Below are 19,845 nucleotides of genomic sequence, written 5' to 3'. Positions count from 1 at the left end.
CCGCAGTAACGTTGACTGAAATATAGAACAGTACAAAGTGTCATAACTACAGAACATCAATAAACAGTCTTTTTAGGTGAGCATGCAGTGTTGTTGTTTTTGTTGTTGTTGTTGTTGTGGTCTTCAGCCCAGAGACTGGTTTGATGCAGCTCTCCATGCTACTCTATCCTGTGCAAGCTTCTTCATCTCCCAGTACCTACTGCAACCTACATCCTTCTGAACCTGTTTAGTGTATTCATCTCTTGGTCTCCCTCTACAATTTTTACCCTCCACACTGCCCTCCAATACTAAATTGGTGATCCCTTGATGCCCCAGAATATGCCCTACCAGCCGATCCCTTCTTCTAGTCAAGTTGTGCCAAAAATTTCTCTTCTGTCCAATTCGTCGACGTTTCACTTCCATACATGGTCACACTCCACACAAATATTTTCAGAAACAACTTCCTGACACTTAAATCTATACTCGATGTTAACAAATTTCTCTTCTTCAGAAACACTTTCCTTGCCATTGCCAGTCTACATTTTATATCCTCTCTACTTCAACCATCATCAGTTATTTTGCTCCCCAAATAGCAAAACTCATATACTACTTTAAGCATCTCATTTCCTAATCTAATTCCTGCAGCATCACCCGATTTAATTCGACTGTATTCCATTATCCTCGTTTTGCTTTTGTTGATGTTCATCTCATATCCTCCTTTCAAAACACTGTCCATTCCGTTCAGATGCTCTTCCAGATCCTTTGCTGTCTCTGACAGAATTACAATGTCATCGGCAAACTGCAAAGTTTTTATTTCTTCTCCATTGATTTTAATTCCTACTCCAAATTTTTCTTTTGTTTCCTTTACTGCTTGCTCAATATACAGATTCAATGACATCGGGGAAAGGCTACAACCCTGTCTCACTCCCTTCCCAACCACTGCTTCTCTTTCATGCCCCTCGACTCTTATAACTGCCATCTGGTTTCTGTACAAATTGTAAATAGCCTTTTGCTCCCTGCCACCTTCAGAATTTGAAAGAGAGCATTCCAGTCAACATTGTCAAAAGCTTTCTCCAAGTATACAAATGCTAGAAACGTAGGTTTGCCTTTTCTGAGTCTACCTTCTAAGATAAGTCGTAGGGTCAGTATTCTCTCACGTGTTCCGACATTTCTACGGAATCCAAACTGATCTTCCTCGAGGTCGGCTTCTACCAGTATTTCCACTCGTCTATAAATAATTCGTGTTAGTATTTTGCAGCCGTGGCTTATTAAACTGATAGTTCGGTAATTTTCACATCTGTCAACACCTGCTCTCTTTGGGATTGGAATTATTATGTTCTTCTTGACGTCTGAGGGTATTTTGCCTGTCTCATACATCTTGTTTACTAGATGGTAGAGTTTTGTTAGGCCTGGCTCTCCCAAGGCTGTCAGTAGTTCTAATGGAATGTTGTCTACTCCCGGGGCCTTGTTTTGACTTAGGTCTTTCAGTGCTCTGTCAAACTCTTCATGCAGTATCATATCTCCCATTTCATCTTCATCTACATCCTCTTCCATTTCCATAATATTGTTCTCAAGAACATCGCCCTTTTATAGACCCTCTATATACTCCTTCCACCTTTCTGCTTTCCCTTCTTTGCTTAGAACTGGGTTTCCATCTGAGTTCTTGATATTCATGCAAGTAGTTCTCATTTCTCCAAAGGTCTCTTTAATTTTCCTGTAGGCAGTATCTATCTTACCCCTAGTGATATGCACCTCTACGTCCTTACATTTGTCCTCTAGCCATCCCTGCTTAGCCATTTTGCACTTCCTGTTGATTTCATTTTTGAGACATTTGTATTCCTTTTTGCCTGCTTCATTTTTATATTTTCTCCTTTAATCAATTAAATTCAATATCTCTTCTGTTACCCAAGGATTTCTATTAGCCCTCGTCTTTTTACTTACTTGATCCTCTGCTACCTTCACTATTTCGTCTCTCAAAGCTACCCATTCTTCTTCTACTGTATTTCTTCCCTCCATTCTTGTCAATCGTTCCCTAATGCTCTACCTGAAACTCTCTACAACCTCTGCTTTTTTCAGTTTATCCATGTCCCATCTTCTCAAATTCCCACCTTTTTGCAATTTTGTTCAGTTTTAATGTATAGTTCATAACCGATAGATTGTGGTCAGAGTCCACATCTGCCCCTGGAAATGTCTTACGGTTTAAAACCTGGTTCCTAAATCTCTGTTTTACCATTATATAATCTATCTGATACCTTCTAGTGTCTCCAGGCTTCTTCCATGTATACAGCCTTCTTTCATGATTCTTGAACCAAGTGTTAGCTATGAATAAGTTATGCTCTGTGCAAAATTCTACCAGGCGGCTGCCTCTTTCATTTTTTCCCCCCAATCCATATTCACCTACTACATTTCCTTCTCTCCCTTTTCCTACTATTGAATTCCAGTCACCCATGACTATTAAATTTTCATCTCCCTTCACTATCTAAATAATTTCTTTTATCTTATCATATATTTCATCAATCACTTTGTCATCTGCACAGCTAGTTGGCATATAAACTTGTACTCCTGTAGTAGGCGTTGGCTTCATGTCTATCTTGGCCACAATAATGCATTCACTATGCTTACCTGTACTCCCATTTTTTTTATTCATTATTAAACCTACTCCTGCATTACCCCTATTTGATTTTGTATTTATAACCCTGTAGTCACCTGACCAGAAGTCTTGTTCCTGCTGCCACCGAACTTCACTAAATTCCCACTATATCTAACTTTAAGCTATCCATTTCCCTTTTTAAATTTTCTAACCTACCTGCCCGATTAAGGGATCTGACATACCAATCCGTAGTACGCCAGTTTTCTTTCTCCTGGTAACAACATCCTCCTGAGTAGTCCCCGCCTGGAGATCCGAATGGGGGACTATTTTACCTCCGTAATATTTTACCCAAGAGGATGCCATCATCATTTAGCCATACAATAAAGTTGCTTGCTGTTCACAGTACCAGCACAGCAAGGCCGTTGTGGTTAGTGTTACAAGGCCAGATCAGTCAGTCATACAGACTGGTGCTCCTGCAACTACTGAAAAGGCTGCTGCCCCTCTTCAGGAACCACATGTTTGTCTGGCCTCTCAACAGACATCCCTCCGTTGTGGTTGCACCTAAGGTACGCCTATCTGTATTGCTGAGGCACACAAGCCTCCCCACCAGTGGCAAGGTCCATGGTTCATGGAGGGAGCATGCAAAAGCAAGCCAAAGTAAGTGAGGCCAAGGGTCCAGTGCACTGGGGTTATGTTGGGCTGTTGTGCACATGGCACAACACTTGCTCAGCTGTCTGTCCTGGTTGCAAAGCAACATCTCTAGGCCAAACATGGAGGCACTTGTATCACATGCTGCTTGATTATGTGCACTGATACTATAGGGTTGAAAAAATGATGTTCTTTGCAACAACTCTGCTTTATCACCCACTATCAGCAGCAGTTGGAATGTTTCATGTCAAAGAGCCATGAACAAAAAGATACTGCCAGTTTATAGTATTCAGTAGTGAATTAGTTTATAGTATTCAGTAGTGAATTATGCTTCTGTCTAGTTGAAGATGACTAGAGAGTTGTGTGTTTTAGTAATTTACCAACACAACGCATGTTGTTGAATTCTGTCCTACTTGAAGGCCACATTTTGTTATGATCTTTTTTATTATGGACTATGAGTCGCTCCTGGTAATTATTCCAGGCACATAAGAAAGACAATGATGTTGATTTCATTCTCTAAACAGTTTTCTCTGACATTTCTGCACTTATTGCAAGGGAAATGTTCCAACAAGTGAACAATTGATGTGACAGAGCTGAGTATCTAGAGATTGGCAGAAAAAAGACTAATTCTATTCCATAACCAACAAGAATACCAGGTCTCTCCCTGCAGAAAATGTATGGAATGGAATTAAACATGTATAGAGAATGCATTTCCACAATACAGTATTCAAAGATTGTGTGGCAGTCAAAACCACATAGGAGACCAATACCCATAAAAAAAATCTGTCCTATGCCAGATGGAAAGCTGAGAAATGCAGGTTGCAGTCAGACTGTCAAACATTCACTGAAATATAAGAATGTATGAGGGGAGTTTAATAAGTAATGCAGCACTTTTTTCTGGAAGCTGGCTGGGTTTATTCAGGATTACAATACACCATATTATTCCCCTCTCTTTGGCTGCAAAAATTTGTTTTTCAACATAAAGTCTGTTCAGTGTGACAGCCTTATGCCACCCTATTGGGAGGGCCTATATGGCTGCATGGTACCACTCTACTGGTTGACATTGGAGCCAAAGTCTTGCTACATTAATAACCTCCCCATCATCCACATGCTGCTTCCCACGGAGTGCATTCTTCATTGAGCCAAGAGATGTAAATTAGAAGGTGTGACATCCGGGCTGTAGGATGGATGAAGAAGAACAGTCCAATGAAAGTGAGCTCCACCTGCATGTGCAGACTTGTGTAAGGCTCACATTGTCATGAAGAAGGGGAATTTGTTTGCATTTTTGTGGTGACAGACATGCTGAAGTCGTTTCTGCAATTTCCTGAGGGTAGCACAATACGCTTGATAGTTGATCATTGCACCATGATGGAGGACATCAAATAGAATAACCCCTTGAGAGTCCCAGGAGACTGTTGGCATGACTTTACCAGCTGAGGATGTGGCTTTGAACTTTTACTTTGGTGTAGAGGTGATATGGTGCCACTCCATGTGTTGCTGTTATGTTTCTGATTTGAAGTGATGAACCCATTTTTATCTCCTATGATGACATTCGACAAAAAATTGTCACAATTCACCTCTTAATGTGCAAGCAGTTCCACATAGATGGTACTTTGTTACTCTTTATGGTCTTCTGCTAGGCAGTCAGGAACCTTAAAGGTACCACTGTACACAGAAAAAATTGGAAGCATGTTATATGACATTTTTATTGCAATTCGTCTGTAGTACCACCTCCTAAAATATTTACTGTTCCTCCTCAAACACCCTGTATACCACCTCTACTGCAACCACTGCACAGTGTCTTACATTGGTGTGACAACCAACCATCAACTAGTATGAATGGCCACCACCAAACTATTGCCAAAACCAAGGTAGACCACCCAGTGGCACAACATGCAGCGGAGCTCAAGATGCGTGATTTCAATGGCTACTTCACAACCCTTGCCATCTGAATCCTCCCCAACACCACCAGCTTTTCTGAGCAGAGCAGATGGGAGCTATCCTTACAGCACATCCTTTGCTTCCGAAACCTTCCTGGCCTAAACCTAAGGTAACTCACTGCCCCCCATCCCCCACAAAATAGTGTGTGTCTAGCTGTGTGCTGTTATCTCATGCCCTAGTGTATGAAATCAGGTGCCCAGCCATCTGCCACCTGTCCCATCTACCTGCTTCCCTAGCTAACCCACAGACAGCTCACCACTCCTCCATGAGCCATTAGATGCTTCCTCCCAATCCCCTCCCTGCCTTCCGCCTCTCTCCATCCCTCACCCTACTCCACCCCCCACCCCAAACCCCCACTGTACCACAGTACACTCACCGTGGGCCAGGAGAAAGCTGGCAAACAACTGAGCACAATGTAGGGAGACAGATGTGTGAATGTGATTGAGTGTGTGTGTGTGTGTGTGTGTGTGTGTGTGCAAGGAAATGCATCCCAAAAGCTAACAAAGCTTCTGTTTGTGTACCTATAGGCAATGCAGCACAAATAATTCGTAGATGTCAGAGTTAGATCATCGGTCCTTACTTTTACAAAGAAAAAGAGCATGCAGTAATTTATGAATATAACCGGGAACTTATTTTTTCCAAATTGTGAACAAGCTGATGCTGGGGGTTGTGTGGGTTTAGTGAGGTGGGGCCACCCTAGTGCACACAGCTTGAAGTTCTCAGGGAATTCAGTTTCTTGTAGAGGCGATCTTCCATGACTGATACACTTATGCCATTTAGCTCCTTTCAGTGTTGTTTTTTATTATAATATCTAACATCGATTGTATGCACCAATTGTTCAAGGATCCTTCCATACTTGAAAGAGAATATGTATCATGCAGAACTCCACACACTCATTGCTACATTCAAACAATTGACCAGACCTTCAGAGTTTGAGTAACTCAATGTATTGATAAAATTGGGAATCATTTACTAGATATCATTTTTAAACACACATTGTATTTATTAAATTACCAATTATGTAGAAACACAACAAATGGAATTACAATTTGTGATGTATCTATTGATGTCCAAAGCAGTAAGCTATGTTGCCCTACCATGTCTAAGGTTGTTCACTCCATGAAACCTAAAAGTATAGTTGCCTTATACAATAGGTTAATTCAATCCTAAATTTCAGTTCATTTGTAACTATTGGTTTAAAATGTCTCTGTTTTATATCCAGTAGTGTTTCTTCATTTAAGATAAAGCATCACTTATCATCATTGGTTTAGTGTGAACTTGGTATTCAGTTGGAAATCTTGTGATTAGTAATGATAGTTTTGGCGATCAGGTGGCCAAAACAATATCAACAATCAAACCAAGAAGGAGCAATACTCTATAATTTTAATTCATGCTGTTTACAGAAATTTATCGCCTTGATTCAAGTACTGAATCAAATGAGATGTCTCCTGCTCCCCAGAGAAGACGGACACCCCGTCACTACCCCATCTGCAGTGGTGATAAAAGATTGGCATCACACAACAGGTAGTCAAGGTTTGTTTCTAAATATCAATAATACTTTTCAGTTAATCTAAATAAAGCTGTAGTGGTATCCATCACATTACAGAAAACACTACATTTTCTGCTTATTTAAATCATTTGTTAGTATCAGTTGTTGCAGCTTTATAGTCTTCTTTCCTGTTTAGTTCTAAATTTTACAAAACAAATTATGGCTGGTAGTGTATCCATGTAACTAACATAAATTTTTGTTATAAGCATTTGATGTAATGTGAATGAAAACGTTTCTTAGTTCCATAATGTGCACACATTGATATTCGCCATGAGGAATAGTAGTATATTCATGTTTCACTATACTGTACATATTTTCATCATCAGTTGTGAAATATGCCTTGGAAAGCTTAAATTTCGTATTCAATAATTCCCCCATTACAAAAAATTGATAAGTGACCAGTTTGGAAGCCCGTCCAGGCCAAAATCTTGCGTTACATTCATCATTTACGTCTTAGCTAAATTTTTATCTTTAGTGATATAATTTTTATGGCATCTTATAACAATTGTAAAGGCCAAAATACCTCTATGCCTGTAAGGTGCAGAAGACAAAACAAAAGCAACGGGAGATATTGTGGAAGAATAGAGTGAAGTGTAAAAATCAAAGTATGGTGGAAAGTTGTGTAATTAGTTATAAGGACAATGTGACCAATAGATTGTAAATGTTCTTCAGTGGAGACACCAGAAACTATAATGTCATCCAAATAGTTTGCACAAAACAGCTCAGATGCTGTAAGTTGTTCCAAAACACACTGAAAAATAGTGGGAGCATTGGTGACTCCAAAATGCAACCACAAGTATTGGTACAGTCCAAAAGGGGTATTGACAACTGAGATATGTAGTGACTCTGTATGTAAAGTAAGTTGTAAATAGGTAACCAACAGGTAAATTTTTGAGAAATATTGACCACCTGATAACTTTGCAAAGAGTTTGTTGGGATGCGGTATTTGGCATGTACCCACCATAGTTGCGTGTTCATAGAAATTTTAAAATTGCCACAGGGGCGTAACTGGGCTGATGGTTTCTTTGCTATAACTAAGGGGGTAGACCATTCACTTGTTGCAATAGGCCAAACAATGCTGGATTCCATGAGGCAATCTAATTCATCTTTGGCTTGTTACCTGAATGCCACTGGAACTGGATGGACATGGAAGAAACGAGACCAAGTCCAAAAAGATTCTCCATTTGTGTATTATCTACAACAAGAAATGTAAATGACCAGACTACTGACTTGTAAGTCTCTGGGGCAGAAAATTGGCCTAGAATAGGAATACTGTTTTTATTGTAATTTACTACTGTTCGTGTCACAGGGAGAAGCGGAGGGGAGCCCAAGTCTCTATAAGTTTGTGAGTTTAGCAATAAGGGCAGAATGGGAGCATGGGACACATAGGTTGCTGTGCATTTTCAACTTTGCGCAGCGTAATGAATAGTCCATTAAATTTTGGCCATGCAGCCACGCAAATAAAATTTCCTCCATTGATATTATGGCCGTGTATCATCCAGCCATCCTCAGAGTGAGTCACAAGACTGACGACAAGATGCTAAGCATGGCTTATATGCCCCACTGTGGCAATACTGCGCATGCGGGTCACAGATGCTGGTCGGTGGTCAACGCGTACAGACATTTGATTCGCTTATCGGTGTATGATCGGAGGCGGTGACACCATGATGACTTCTCTGCAGTTTAATTACCCCAAGAGCCAGATTCCATGCTTTGTCCAAATTAAAACCATTACCTCTATTTATTAAATTATTAGCTAATCTAATCTCTATAGCTTGACATCATGGTAATTCATGGAATGCCCTGTATCAACACAATGTTTGGCCACAGCTGACTTGTCTGGCTGCGATAAGCGTTTGTATCTTCAATGCTCCACACCTCTCATGAACGGTGCATGTTGTTTGTCCTATGTAGGACTTCTCACAATTTCCGCAGGGAATCTTATACACACCCGCTTTACGAAACAGTAAATCATCCTTTACGGAGCCAATAAAGCTGCAATCTTCGTGAGGGTCCAGAAGATCACCTTAACACAGTGTTTCTCAAGAATATGACCTATCTTCAAGGAAAGAGCACCCACATAGGGCGAAAACGCATTTGATCTGAAGGAATTACTGTCTTCTTCCCCATCACATACCTGCATTCTAGGTTTTGCATTGAATGCTCCATGAATTTTCTGCGGAGAAAATTCATTTGCTTTAAAAATGCTCTTGAGGTATGAGAGCTCTTCTTGCAAATTATCTTTATCAGATATACAGTGCGCCTTGAGCACTAAGGTCTTAAGGACACCTATGGTCTTTGAAGGGTGACGGCAGTTACTGGCTTGTAAATATAGATTTGTGTGTCTTGATTTCCGTTATCTTGTATGTCCTAATGCGCCATCAACTATACGGTGAATGACAACATCCAAAAAGGGGAGGCAGCCGTCCTATTCTATTTCCATAGTAAATTTGATACTAGCATGGATAGAATTCAAATGCTTGAGAAATCAATGTAATTCATCCATCTCGTGTAGCCATACCACAAATATGTCATCCACGTACATCCAGAAGACAGTTGTTTTAAAACTTGCTAAGTCCAGTGCCTTGTCTTTGAAGTCCCCCATGAATAAAATTAGCTACCAGAGGGGTGAGGGGGCTTCCCATAGCAACGCCATCAATCTGCTCATAAAATTCACCATTAAACTGAAAATAAAATGATAAAAGCACATGTTCAAATAAGGCCGTGATGTTTGTATCAAAATGTTGGGCGATAAGAGATAAAGAGTCCTTTCAAGGTACCTTGGTGTATAACAATACCACATCAAAACTAACAAGCACATCAATACTATTTCACCTCACATTGCTAAGTCTCTGAATAAAATCCATAGAATTATGAATGTGGTGGCTACATTTTCCTACCAATGGTTTTAATAAGAAATCTAAATATTTGGCAGAAAAATACGTTGGTGAACCAATAGTGCTCCTTATAGGCCTCATATTTAGCTTTCTTATTAAAACCATTGGTAGGGAAATGTAATCACCACATTTGTAATTCTATGAGTTTTATTCAGAGACATAGCAATGTCAGGCTAAATAGTACAGATGTGCTTGTTAGTTCTGATGTGGTATCATTATACACCAAGGTACCTTTAAAGGACTCTTTATCTCTTATTGGCCAACATTTTGATAGGAACATCACGGCCTTATTTGAACATGTGCTTTTATCATCTTATTTTCAGTTTAATGGTGAATTTTATGAGCAGATTGATGACACATTAGGACATGCTGTACATCGGAAACCAACACACACAAATCTGTATCTACATGCCAGTAGCTGCCATCACCTGTCACAGACCATAGGTGTCCTTAAGATCATAGTGCACAGGGTGCACTGTATATCCGATAAAGATAATTTGCAAGAAGAGCTCTCATACCTCAAGAGTGTTTTTAAAGCCAATGGATTTTCTCCACAGCAAAACCTATAAGGCAGGTATGTGATAGGGACGAAAACAGTAATTCCTTCAGATCAAGTGCGTTTCTGCCCTATTTTGGTGCTCTTTCCTCGAAGATAGGCCGTATTCTTGAGAAACACTGTGTTATGGTGATCTTCCGGCCCCCCACGAAGATTGCAGCTTTACTCAGCTCCGTAAAGCATGATTTACTGCTTCGTAAAGCGTTTGTGTATCAGATTCCCTGTGGAAATTGTGAAGTCATACATAGGTCAAACAACACACACCGTTCATCCGAGATGTGTGGAGCATTGAAGATACACATGCTTATCACAGCCAGACAAGTCAGCTGTGGCCAAACATTGTGTTGATACAGTGCATTCCACGAATTACTGTGATATGAAGATTTTAACGTCCACCTCTTCCTTTTGGGTATCTGTCTTCAAGGAAGCTATAGAGACTGGATTAGCTAATAATTTAATAAATAGAGATAATGGTTTTAATTTGGACAAAGCATGGAGGAGTCCGGCTCTTGGGGTAATTAAACTGCAGAAAAGTCGTCATGGTGTCACCACTGCCGATCACACATCGATAAGTGAATCAAATGTCTGTATGCCTTCGACACAGGCTTCACATCTGTAAGAGTATTTCTTTGCCACTGACCAGCATCTGTGACCTGCATGCGCTGTATCACCATGGTGGAGCATATAAGTCCATGCTCGGCATCTTGTCTTCAGTTGTGTGACTCACTCTGAGGATGGCCAGACAATACATGGCCAAAATATCAATGGCAGAAATTTTATTTGTGCGGATGCATGCGCAAAATTTACTGGACTACATATGTTGCTGTTTACTGGCCTGTTTACATTGTTGATGCGGCTGCTGCTGGGAGCGAGGCCAGCCACCTTGACACTGTGATCATTTGTGAACCTCCATGATCATATCTTCCCTCTGCAAACTATCTGAAGCTTGGTTACCCATCAGAGAGCGATGGATTTTTGCACCCGAGGGCAACCTCTCATACCTTTCGATCCAGAGATAAATGAATGATAGCATCTCTCACCATCTGATCAGCGTTCATCTCTTTATGCACGTTGGCCACAAAATGATGACGACGACTTAACCCATGGAGTTCAGCCGCCCATACAGTTCAGTCACTCATGCCTGACAGGACTGATGTGACTGCTTTGTAAAGCAACAACACTCAATCTAGAATGCAGTAATGTGGTTGTGCTTACAGTAGCATTTCGAAAGAAGTTCACACATTTGATCTAACATTAAAGAAGACGGATCCTGGAAAGGGGCAAGGTGACTTAGGACTTGATACAGTCATGACAATATCCAGGAAAGGAACAAGGCATGACATAAAATAGTGTCAGTAATCTCAGAAGCTAGAAAGTGTTGTCGCAGATGTTTCTCATATTCATCCCATTCCTCAATGGACTTTTCGTATGTAGAAAATGGAGGCGAATAAACCATGGGGGCTGTGGAGGGCAAAGCAGCAGGTGATACAGACTGGGAAGCACGCCAACTAGACAATACAGATACCAATGACTGATGTACATGAGTTTGTTTGTCCAGCTCCTGTGATTGGTGGTGCAATGCCTCAGCAAATGATTCTTGCTCTTCAACCAATCAATGTAAAATGTCTTTCGTAACACCATCAGCCATCGTGAGAATATGGTGGACCAACAAGAGTAAAATTTGCGCAGAGAACAAGACCACACTTGCTGCCAATCGTGTTGTATTTAGGTATAAGTATAACATTACCAGTAGGTGGAGCACAGTTTTATTCCACAGAAGCATTAACAACTTGAACACAGTATTTAAGTAACATTCAGCAAGAACCAATTACGTGCACGAAGAGCTGTAGCAATACACTTAGAGAACTGAGGCCGAGCATAACTTTGCTGGCCTTAAATAGGCTGGGACCTGTGGCGGGCTCTGAACACACACACACACACACACACACAAAACTCTGTGGTGCCCTCTGTGAATGGCATAGCACTGCCTCACAGGAGGCCTTTTGAAAGTATGTTTACATGTCCCTGAGAAAGCAGTCATGTTTACTGAAGAAAAAAATGTGGTGAAGAAATTATTGAGGAAGGAAAGGAGTAATGGACCTTCTTACCTATTTGGGGTTATAATTTAATGTATAAATCCAGTGACGGAGGAAAAGGAAATCCAATAGTAGAAGTGACATACGAGTCCTGTGTTAAGCTACCAGTCATCATCCAACTGTATATTAATTACATGTAGTGTGACACAGAGATCCGTCATACAACCATTACATTTTCTTGTCTAGCTTAATGAACTTCCATCAGTAACATTACCAGATGCCAAGTTTGTTTTGCTTTTTAGATCATCCACACACACACACACACACACACACACACACACACACACACAACACACACACAAAATGCAGCCCCTTTAAGTTATTAAATACATTTTTAAGAGGTTTTTCCATGCATCCCTGTCCGCTGCTGTCTTCTGAAGCCTGCAACTTTCCTGAGTTCCTTATCCCAGCGGTCAGGTGGTCTCCCTGGTGATCTTCATTTTTCTCTGGGACTCCATTCTAAAACTGATTTTGTCTATCTTCCGTCCTTTGTCCATGCAATATGTCGTGCCCACTGCCATTTTAGAGTCTTAACCTGTTCTATAATATCTTTTACTCTTGTTATTGCTCAAATGTCTTCACTTTTCTGTCGATCTTTCCTAGTGAGACTTAACATCGACTTTTCCATAGCTCTCTGAGCAGTTCTAAGTTTCCTTTTGAAAAATTTATTTAAAGTCCAAGTTTCACACCCATACGTTAAAACCAATAGGACACACTAATCAAAAACTGTCTTCTTTATGTAGACTGGCATGTTCGATTTGAAAACTGTTGCATTCCTTCTGTAAGACCTCCAACCCAGTTTAAATCGACGAAAAATTTCAGGTTTCAAATCCACTTTGGGGTCAATTAATTGCCCCAGATAGGCGTATTCTGTAACATTGTTTAGGATGTTGCTGTTCAGTGTTACTTGTCCTGCAGCTACCCAATTATTATGCATAACCTTAGTTTTGGGGTGATTTATTTTAAGTCCAACTTCCTGACAATGATATGTTAAGTCTTTTATAGAGGACTGCATTTCCATCTTACTGTTAGCTAGGACCACTATATCGTCAGCAAATCTCAGGTTGGTGAGCCTTTTACCATTTATCCTTATTCCTCTGTTGTTCCAAATAATTTTGGACATAGCTATCTCGAGAACTACTATAAATAACTTCAGGAATATAGGATCGCCCTGCTTTACTCCTTTTCCAATGGGAAATTCACACTTGCTTTTTTCTCTGTTGATAGATGCTACAGATTTCTCATAAATGTTGCACAGTATGTTTATATATTTTGTTTCCACTCCTTGCTCGGCCATTGCTTGTATGACATCTGTGTGACTGACAGAATAAAAGGCTTTTTTGAAGTCAATGAAGGCTATGCATAATGGCATTTCATACTCATTGTCTCGACTGATTACCTCATGCATTGTGTTTATATGGTCAATTGTACTGAAACCACTGCGATATCCAGCTTGTTCTATGGGCTGTGCAGTCTCCACTATCATTTTAATGTGACTTATCAGGACTTTAGTGAACACTTTATATATAACAGAAAGTAAGCTAATGGGGCCGTAGTTTTGTATGTCGGCTTTCATATTCTTCCTTATACACTTACACAGTTCTGAATATTCTATCTTGTCACAAGAAGTTTTAATTTTCATCTCTCATCTTTTTACGAATAAAGCTTTGGTTTCCACTCTTAACTTTCCTGGTTGTTTAGTAATTGTGGTCAACCCACCTATTTGTTTTGCAGTTTCCATTATCGTTTCAGCTAGGTTTTCTTCTGTTGACTCTTCTAATCTCACTCAAAGGGCATACTGAAATTCCTTTTTCCTTTCGTTCAGTTTATCCATACCGATAATTTCTTTTTTCTGTGATATTAGATTTCTTCGTTCTTGTTGAGTATTAATGTTTATTTTCACTCTTACTAGTCTATGGTCACTACCAGTATTAAATTGATTTAAAACCGAAACATCTTTGATTATTTTGGTATGATTAGATGATAAAATCTATTTCATTGTGGGTCTCATGGTTTTGGCTTCTCCATGTCCCTTTCCTATTATGGTGTTCCTTAAAAAAAGGTGTTAATGATGAATAATTTATTTTCTTCTGCAAATTGAACTAGCCTTTACCCCTTTCGTTCCTCTCATAAATTCCATTGCAGACTACTGAGACATCACCACGGTTTTTGAGACCAACCTTGGCATTTAAGTCCCCAATTACCAGTTTAAAGTGACAGTCTCGTCCTTTGTTATGTGCCAAAGGCAGGATGGCTGTGTCGAGAGGTATGTCGTCATTGAGGGACCACGCCGGTTTAAGCGTAGTAACTGAGACTGTCCGTGGCCGTCCTTGGAGATGGATGACGAACGTGTTGGTATCGTGACATAGCACATGGTGAGGGCCCGAATAGGGTGGCTGAAGGGTTGTCCGCACAGTGTCATCCCGCAGCATAACAAAGTCATACATAGCTAGGTCCTTGTGGACGAACAGGGAGGGGGGGGGGGGGGGGGCAGGGGGTATGTAGGTGCACAATGTGCATCCGGACACACTCGATTAGAGCAGGGAGATCCTCAGTGTGATGGAAGGTGAATCAGGAGGGAGGAGGAGAGGCTCACTGTACAGAACCTTGGCAAGCGAGGCGTTAAGATCTTCCTTATGAGCCGAGCGAATACCCAGCAGGACCCAAGGGAGGGCCTCTGACCTGAGGCCTCCATGGCACATTAGGGCACCATGAGTGTGCAGTGTCACCACTTGATCAGGCCGTTCTACTGCGGGTGGTATGCAGTGGTATCAAACTTGGCGGTGCCCCAGAGTTCGCAGTCGTGTGAAGAGTTTGGACTCAAATTGATGTCAAATTGATTGGTGGTGAGAGATAGAGGACAGCTGAAGTGAGCAACCCATGCCAAGATGAAGGAACGGGCGACAGTCTCAACCGTGATGTCAGTAAGGGGGATCGCCTCGACCCAGTGGGTCACATGATCAATGATCGATAAGATATATCTGTAGCCCTCAGACGGGGGAAGGGGACCAACGACATTGATATGGACATGCCGGAAACACCTCTTTCGGTTGTCAAACTTGCCAAGAGGAGGTTGAACATGCCTGCTGACCTTGCTGTGCTGGCATGGAACGCACACATGGATCCAAGTGCGACAGTCGTGCTTCATGCCAGGCCAGACAAAGCTCTCCATTACCAGCCACATTGTGGCTCACATCCCAGGATGAGCTAAGCCATGCAAGGCGGTAAAGACCCTGTGGTGAAGGGCAGCGGGGACCAGATGGCAAAGTGTGCCTGTACAGGTGTCACGAAGGACAGGGATTGCCGGACCGGGTAGTAGGGTGTGTAAGGGGTATGAACAGAGTCAACTGTTGAGTGATCACTGTGAAGAATCTCTGTTAATATTAACGGAACATTGAACATTGATAAACTGAGAGAAATCAAGAATGAAATGTCAAATTTCAAAAGTTAATTATTGATATCCATTCTGGTAACGGTATTTGTCTACAGTTCAAGACTTGCATCTTTGTGTAAAGACAGTAATTTTATCTACATACTTTAACAAATTTTTGTTTAAGATTCTTTCTACCTGTTCCATGGTACTTGACTATCTGGATATGTACGTAAATGCACTAAGTCATCTTTTGTCCTTTCATTGGCAGCACAGAAACAAGTTCGGCTGAAGATGATGCTAGCTTTTCCAGCTACCATCTCCAGCCACCTTCTGGGTTCTCGGATAATCGAGAACTAAGTGAAGCTGAATGTGATCGTGATACCATCCAATTTGGCAAAATACTTAGTCGGTATGTAAGACATAGTATTTAAACATTGAAAACATTCCTAATATTTCCAATCAAAGTTAAGAAAAATTAATGATTCTATTTCATTTCAAACCCGGTTAGGTAACTTTGCAATAACCTTATGTTAAGTCAGTAGGGAAAGATATCCTATTGCCAGGACATTTGATTTTATAGACCATGAGCCACCATGTATTTGTTCTTCATGTTCTGTAGATCCCACCAAGAAGGAGAAGATTCAGGAATGTGACTCTTTTTATGGTAATCTGTCTGACGAGGACATTAAGCTTGGCAGACAGTCCTGTTTGAGGGGCGTAGGCTATGTCCCGGCACCAGAATTCAACCTCCTCTTTCTCTCATAATCATACAACTCAAATGTGACGCAACAGTATACAGACGCCCATTCCAGTCATGTACTCTTAACAAATACACTTAAAACACAACTCTCATACACTGTGTGAAAAGGGAGGAAGAAAATGCTTTCCAATTAGATGGCTGAATTACCTCTCGGGGTATCCCAGCCAACAATGCCAAATGACTCTTTCGTTATCAGAAATGTAATGGACAATCAAACAGTGTTAAAAATCAGGAATTATGGTTTTCTGTACAGTATGAGAGCTGGGAGAAAATTCAGGTACATACTTTATTGTGAACAAAAAAATTAAAACAATGTTACAGATATTGGAGGAATCTCAGACAGAACAGAAGGACTTATTTTAAAAACAAGCAAAAGATATTCCAAGGTAATCATTTGAGCATATGCACCATTATGCACACACGCCCATGGGGAGGTACATAAGCTCTACAAAGACTTACAGAAATAGATAAATGACAGCAAATATTGCTGCAAGATTTTTTTCTGCACCTGTCACTGTATTGATATATTTCTTGAACAGTACATTAGTATTACATATTTGGCAAGAAGTTATTGTTATAATTAACTTGGCACTTGTATCACCATCAGCTTCATTTTTTAATACAATATTCATCAATTATTTACACTTCACTCGTCTCTGACCACATGATGCATATTATCACCATAAATATTTTGTTTACTGAAAATCTTTATTGAAAGTTTTATAGTGTGTGTATTTTAGCATCTGACAATAGGGAAGTTAGTTACTATAATGCAAAAACCTTAAAGCATTAATTCCACACCATAAGAAGAAAGGACAGTTTATAGTTGTTACAAGGGTTGCCACAAGTTCTGGAAATCAGGGAATATCAAGGAATTTCAAACGTACCAGGGAAATTTGAAAAAAAAAAAAAAAAAAAAAAAAAGAGAGAGAAAGAAAGAAACACTCACTGCAAAAATCTCATTTTTGTCTCAGTAGCATAAAATTGTTTGTTTACTGAGATGACATCCTTAGTCACTGGCAGGGTGCAGCTGAGTACACGCGCCGTTTCTGTACTCTCTCATTCTTACTGCTTCTCCCCTTCCCAGCTTGCAGTCAGTGCTGCCACCACTACTTCCTGCTAGCCTAGCAGCTGCCAGTGAGAGGCAGGGAGGAGGGGGGGGGGGGGGGGAGGAGTGGTTTGTTTGGATCTGATTCTCAGAGCTCGTTGACATAGCAGCTGGAGACAACAGTCCTGTGTGCATGAGTTGTGTCTGAGGGATTGTGTGAATGTGTGTGCACTCTCACTTTCTGACAAAGGCTATGGCCAAAAATTTAGTTGTGAGAGTGTGACTCTTTCCTACGTGCCTGTCTGTGTCTCAGTGATAATCTTTATTGTGAGTTGCTACCTATCCTCATTAGCATTGATTCTCAGAGTGCTTGCGCAAGTTACCTGTTGCGTAGGTGATCACTGTGGTCTCATTTCATCAACATGGTGTCTGTGACACATGAATAGCTGGCCACATGAGTGGACTTCCATGATGGGCTAAAACTGCAAGCCATTTTTGTGGGTATCTCTAATGGATCGGGCCTGCTGGTATGAAGCCCATAGTTTCCCACTAATGTACGGGCCTTGCCTGTCGGATCTAGTCTCACTGACCTGCCCGCAGGCTGGGTCTGTCTGTGTTTTGCATAATGCAGCAGATTTGCATGGTTTATCCATGGACCCAGGACCATTGGCAATGGATTTCAGGAATTGCGACTGTCTCACCGCAAGTAGATTGTACAGTGCGGCATTTTATAGATATTTTATTTATTCTAGTACATTCTGGCACTTTTAAAGTAGTTTATATATTAGAAAGTATGGATGATTAGAAGAAGAAAATTGTGACAGTCGCTGGCAGTGCTCATGTATTTCTTGAAGGAAAAATCGCACAATACCTGTAGAATAGTAGACATAACACAGTGGATAATACCGACAGTAATGAACGTAGTAGAACCAACATTTTATTAGCGGTCGCATATAGTGTTGATTTACACAACTCTTCCCCACCTTATACATTTCTGTCAAGAGGCCTACTTTTTTCTGAGGCTATTTCTGAAAGAAGTGAAGGTATTTTAAATCTGTCTTGCGACTCGAACAAAATGCATATTTTTGTCACCAAATGTGTTTTGATTTATTGAAATAAAATAACATCAGTTGTCTTAATGAAACATATATACCATTTGGCTTGCTTTCTCCATCTAAAAAGAATTCATTACAAAAGATGTTGTTGGTACTTAAGATTTTTGCTCACACATTTAGAGATACAGAAGTCGTCGTCTTCTTCTTTTTTTAACTCTTGATACCTCAACATTTGTCAGGAAAAATGCTAAAACTTGTCTGGAAATCAGGGAAATATCAGAGAATTTCACTTTGGGAAACTTGTGGCAACTGTGGTTACATATTGTAACACTATTACCAAATAACAGAGGTGCTGAGTCACAGAGACAGTAAAAAGACTGTCACAAATAAAGCTTTTGGCCATTAAGGCCTTCGTCAGCAGTAGACGACAGACGCGAAGCGCCCCCCCCCCCCCCCCCCCCCCACACACACACACACCCGCGCAACTCTCTCTCTCTCACAAACACACACACACACACACACACACACACACACACACACACACACTCACACATGCAACTCACACACACGACTGCATTCTCTGGCAACTGAAGTGTGGTTTCAGTTTTCTGAGAGTGCAGTCGTGTGCATGTGTGTGTGTGCGTGTGTGTGTGTGTGTGTGTGTGTGTGTGTGTGTGTGTGTGTGTATTGTTGACAAAGGCCTTAATGGCCTAAATCTTTATTTGTGACAGTTTTTTGTTGTGCCTATCTGCAACTAAGCACCTCCACTATATGGCAAGTAGCAACTTTCCTTTTCTAAGATTGTTACATTCCATCCTGGATTTTCCATTGTTTTATTGTTACATATTGTTTATGTATTGCTGAGTGAAACAATAGAGATTAAGTTGTACTTATTCATTTTTAATTATGTAGTGCTACTATGAACATTTTCACACATTTGGAATGATCTAATCATGTTCTCTACCTTAGGTTTCATCAGAAAAAGCTGCAGAAAAGGAGTCAGTACACCATTGATGTATGACTTCCTTACCTATTGGCAGTATATGCTCAGTGATAACTTTCTGCAAGTACTGACTAATTTAGTCATGATGAACTTATTTTTATACGTGTGTTCATCAGTATAATTACTGTGTTTAGCAGTTATTTGTGTGTTTTTAGAAAAAGATGAGACTTTCCTCAGGTGACTATTTCGTATCTTCAAATATTTGAGTATATTTTGGTTGTTGGAATTGTCAACTAAGTATTATGTCTAAATATGTAAAACTGTAAATCAGGAAATAAGAATTTTTGTAAGTCACTCATTCACTCAAAATCTCTGTAATAATATAAATTTACATCTGAAACTGTTTATAA

General features: G+C 40.4%; 1 protein-coding gene across 1 annotated transcript in view; it reads left to right on the top strand.

Annotated features, from left to right (window-relative positions):
• LOC126456813 (Down syndrome cell adhesion molecule-like protein Dscam2) overlaps window positions 1-19,598 on the top strand; it is a 389,296-nt gene extending 369,698 nt beyond the window's left edge. The window contains exons 35-37 of the mRNA XM_050092611.1: window positions 6,562-6,682; window positions 15,898-16,038; window positions 19,462-19,598. Of these exons, the coding sequence (XP_049948568.1) occupies window positions 6,562-6,682; window positions 15,898-16,038; window positions 19,462-19,513 (314 nt within the window). The 3' untranslated portion in view covers window positions 19,514-19,598. The remainder of the gene's footprint in view (window positions 1-6,561; window positions 6,683-15,897; window positions 16,039-19,461) is intronic.
• The last annotated feature ends 247 nt before the right edge of the window (window positions 19,599-19,845 follow it).

The sequence above is a fragment of the Schistocerca serialis genome, chromosome 1 (genome assembly GCF_023864345.2).
Source record: "Schistocerca serialis cubense isolate TAMUIC-IGC-003099 chromosome 1, iqSchSeri2.2, whole genome shotgun sequence".
Taxonomy (NCBI): domain Eukaryota; kingdom Metazoa; phylum Arthropoda; class Insecta; order Orthoptera; family Acrididae; genus Schistocerca; species Schistocerca serialis.
Note: the sequence above shows the minus strand (reverse complement) of the source record. Positions and strands in the feature narration are given on the sequence as shown.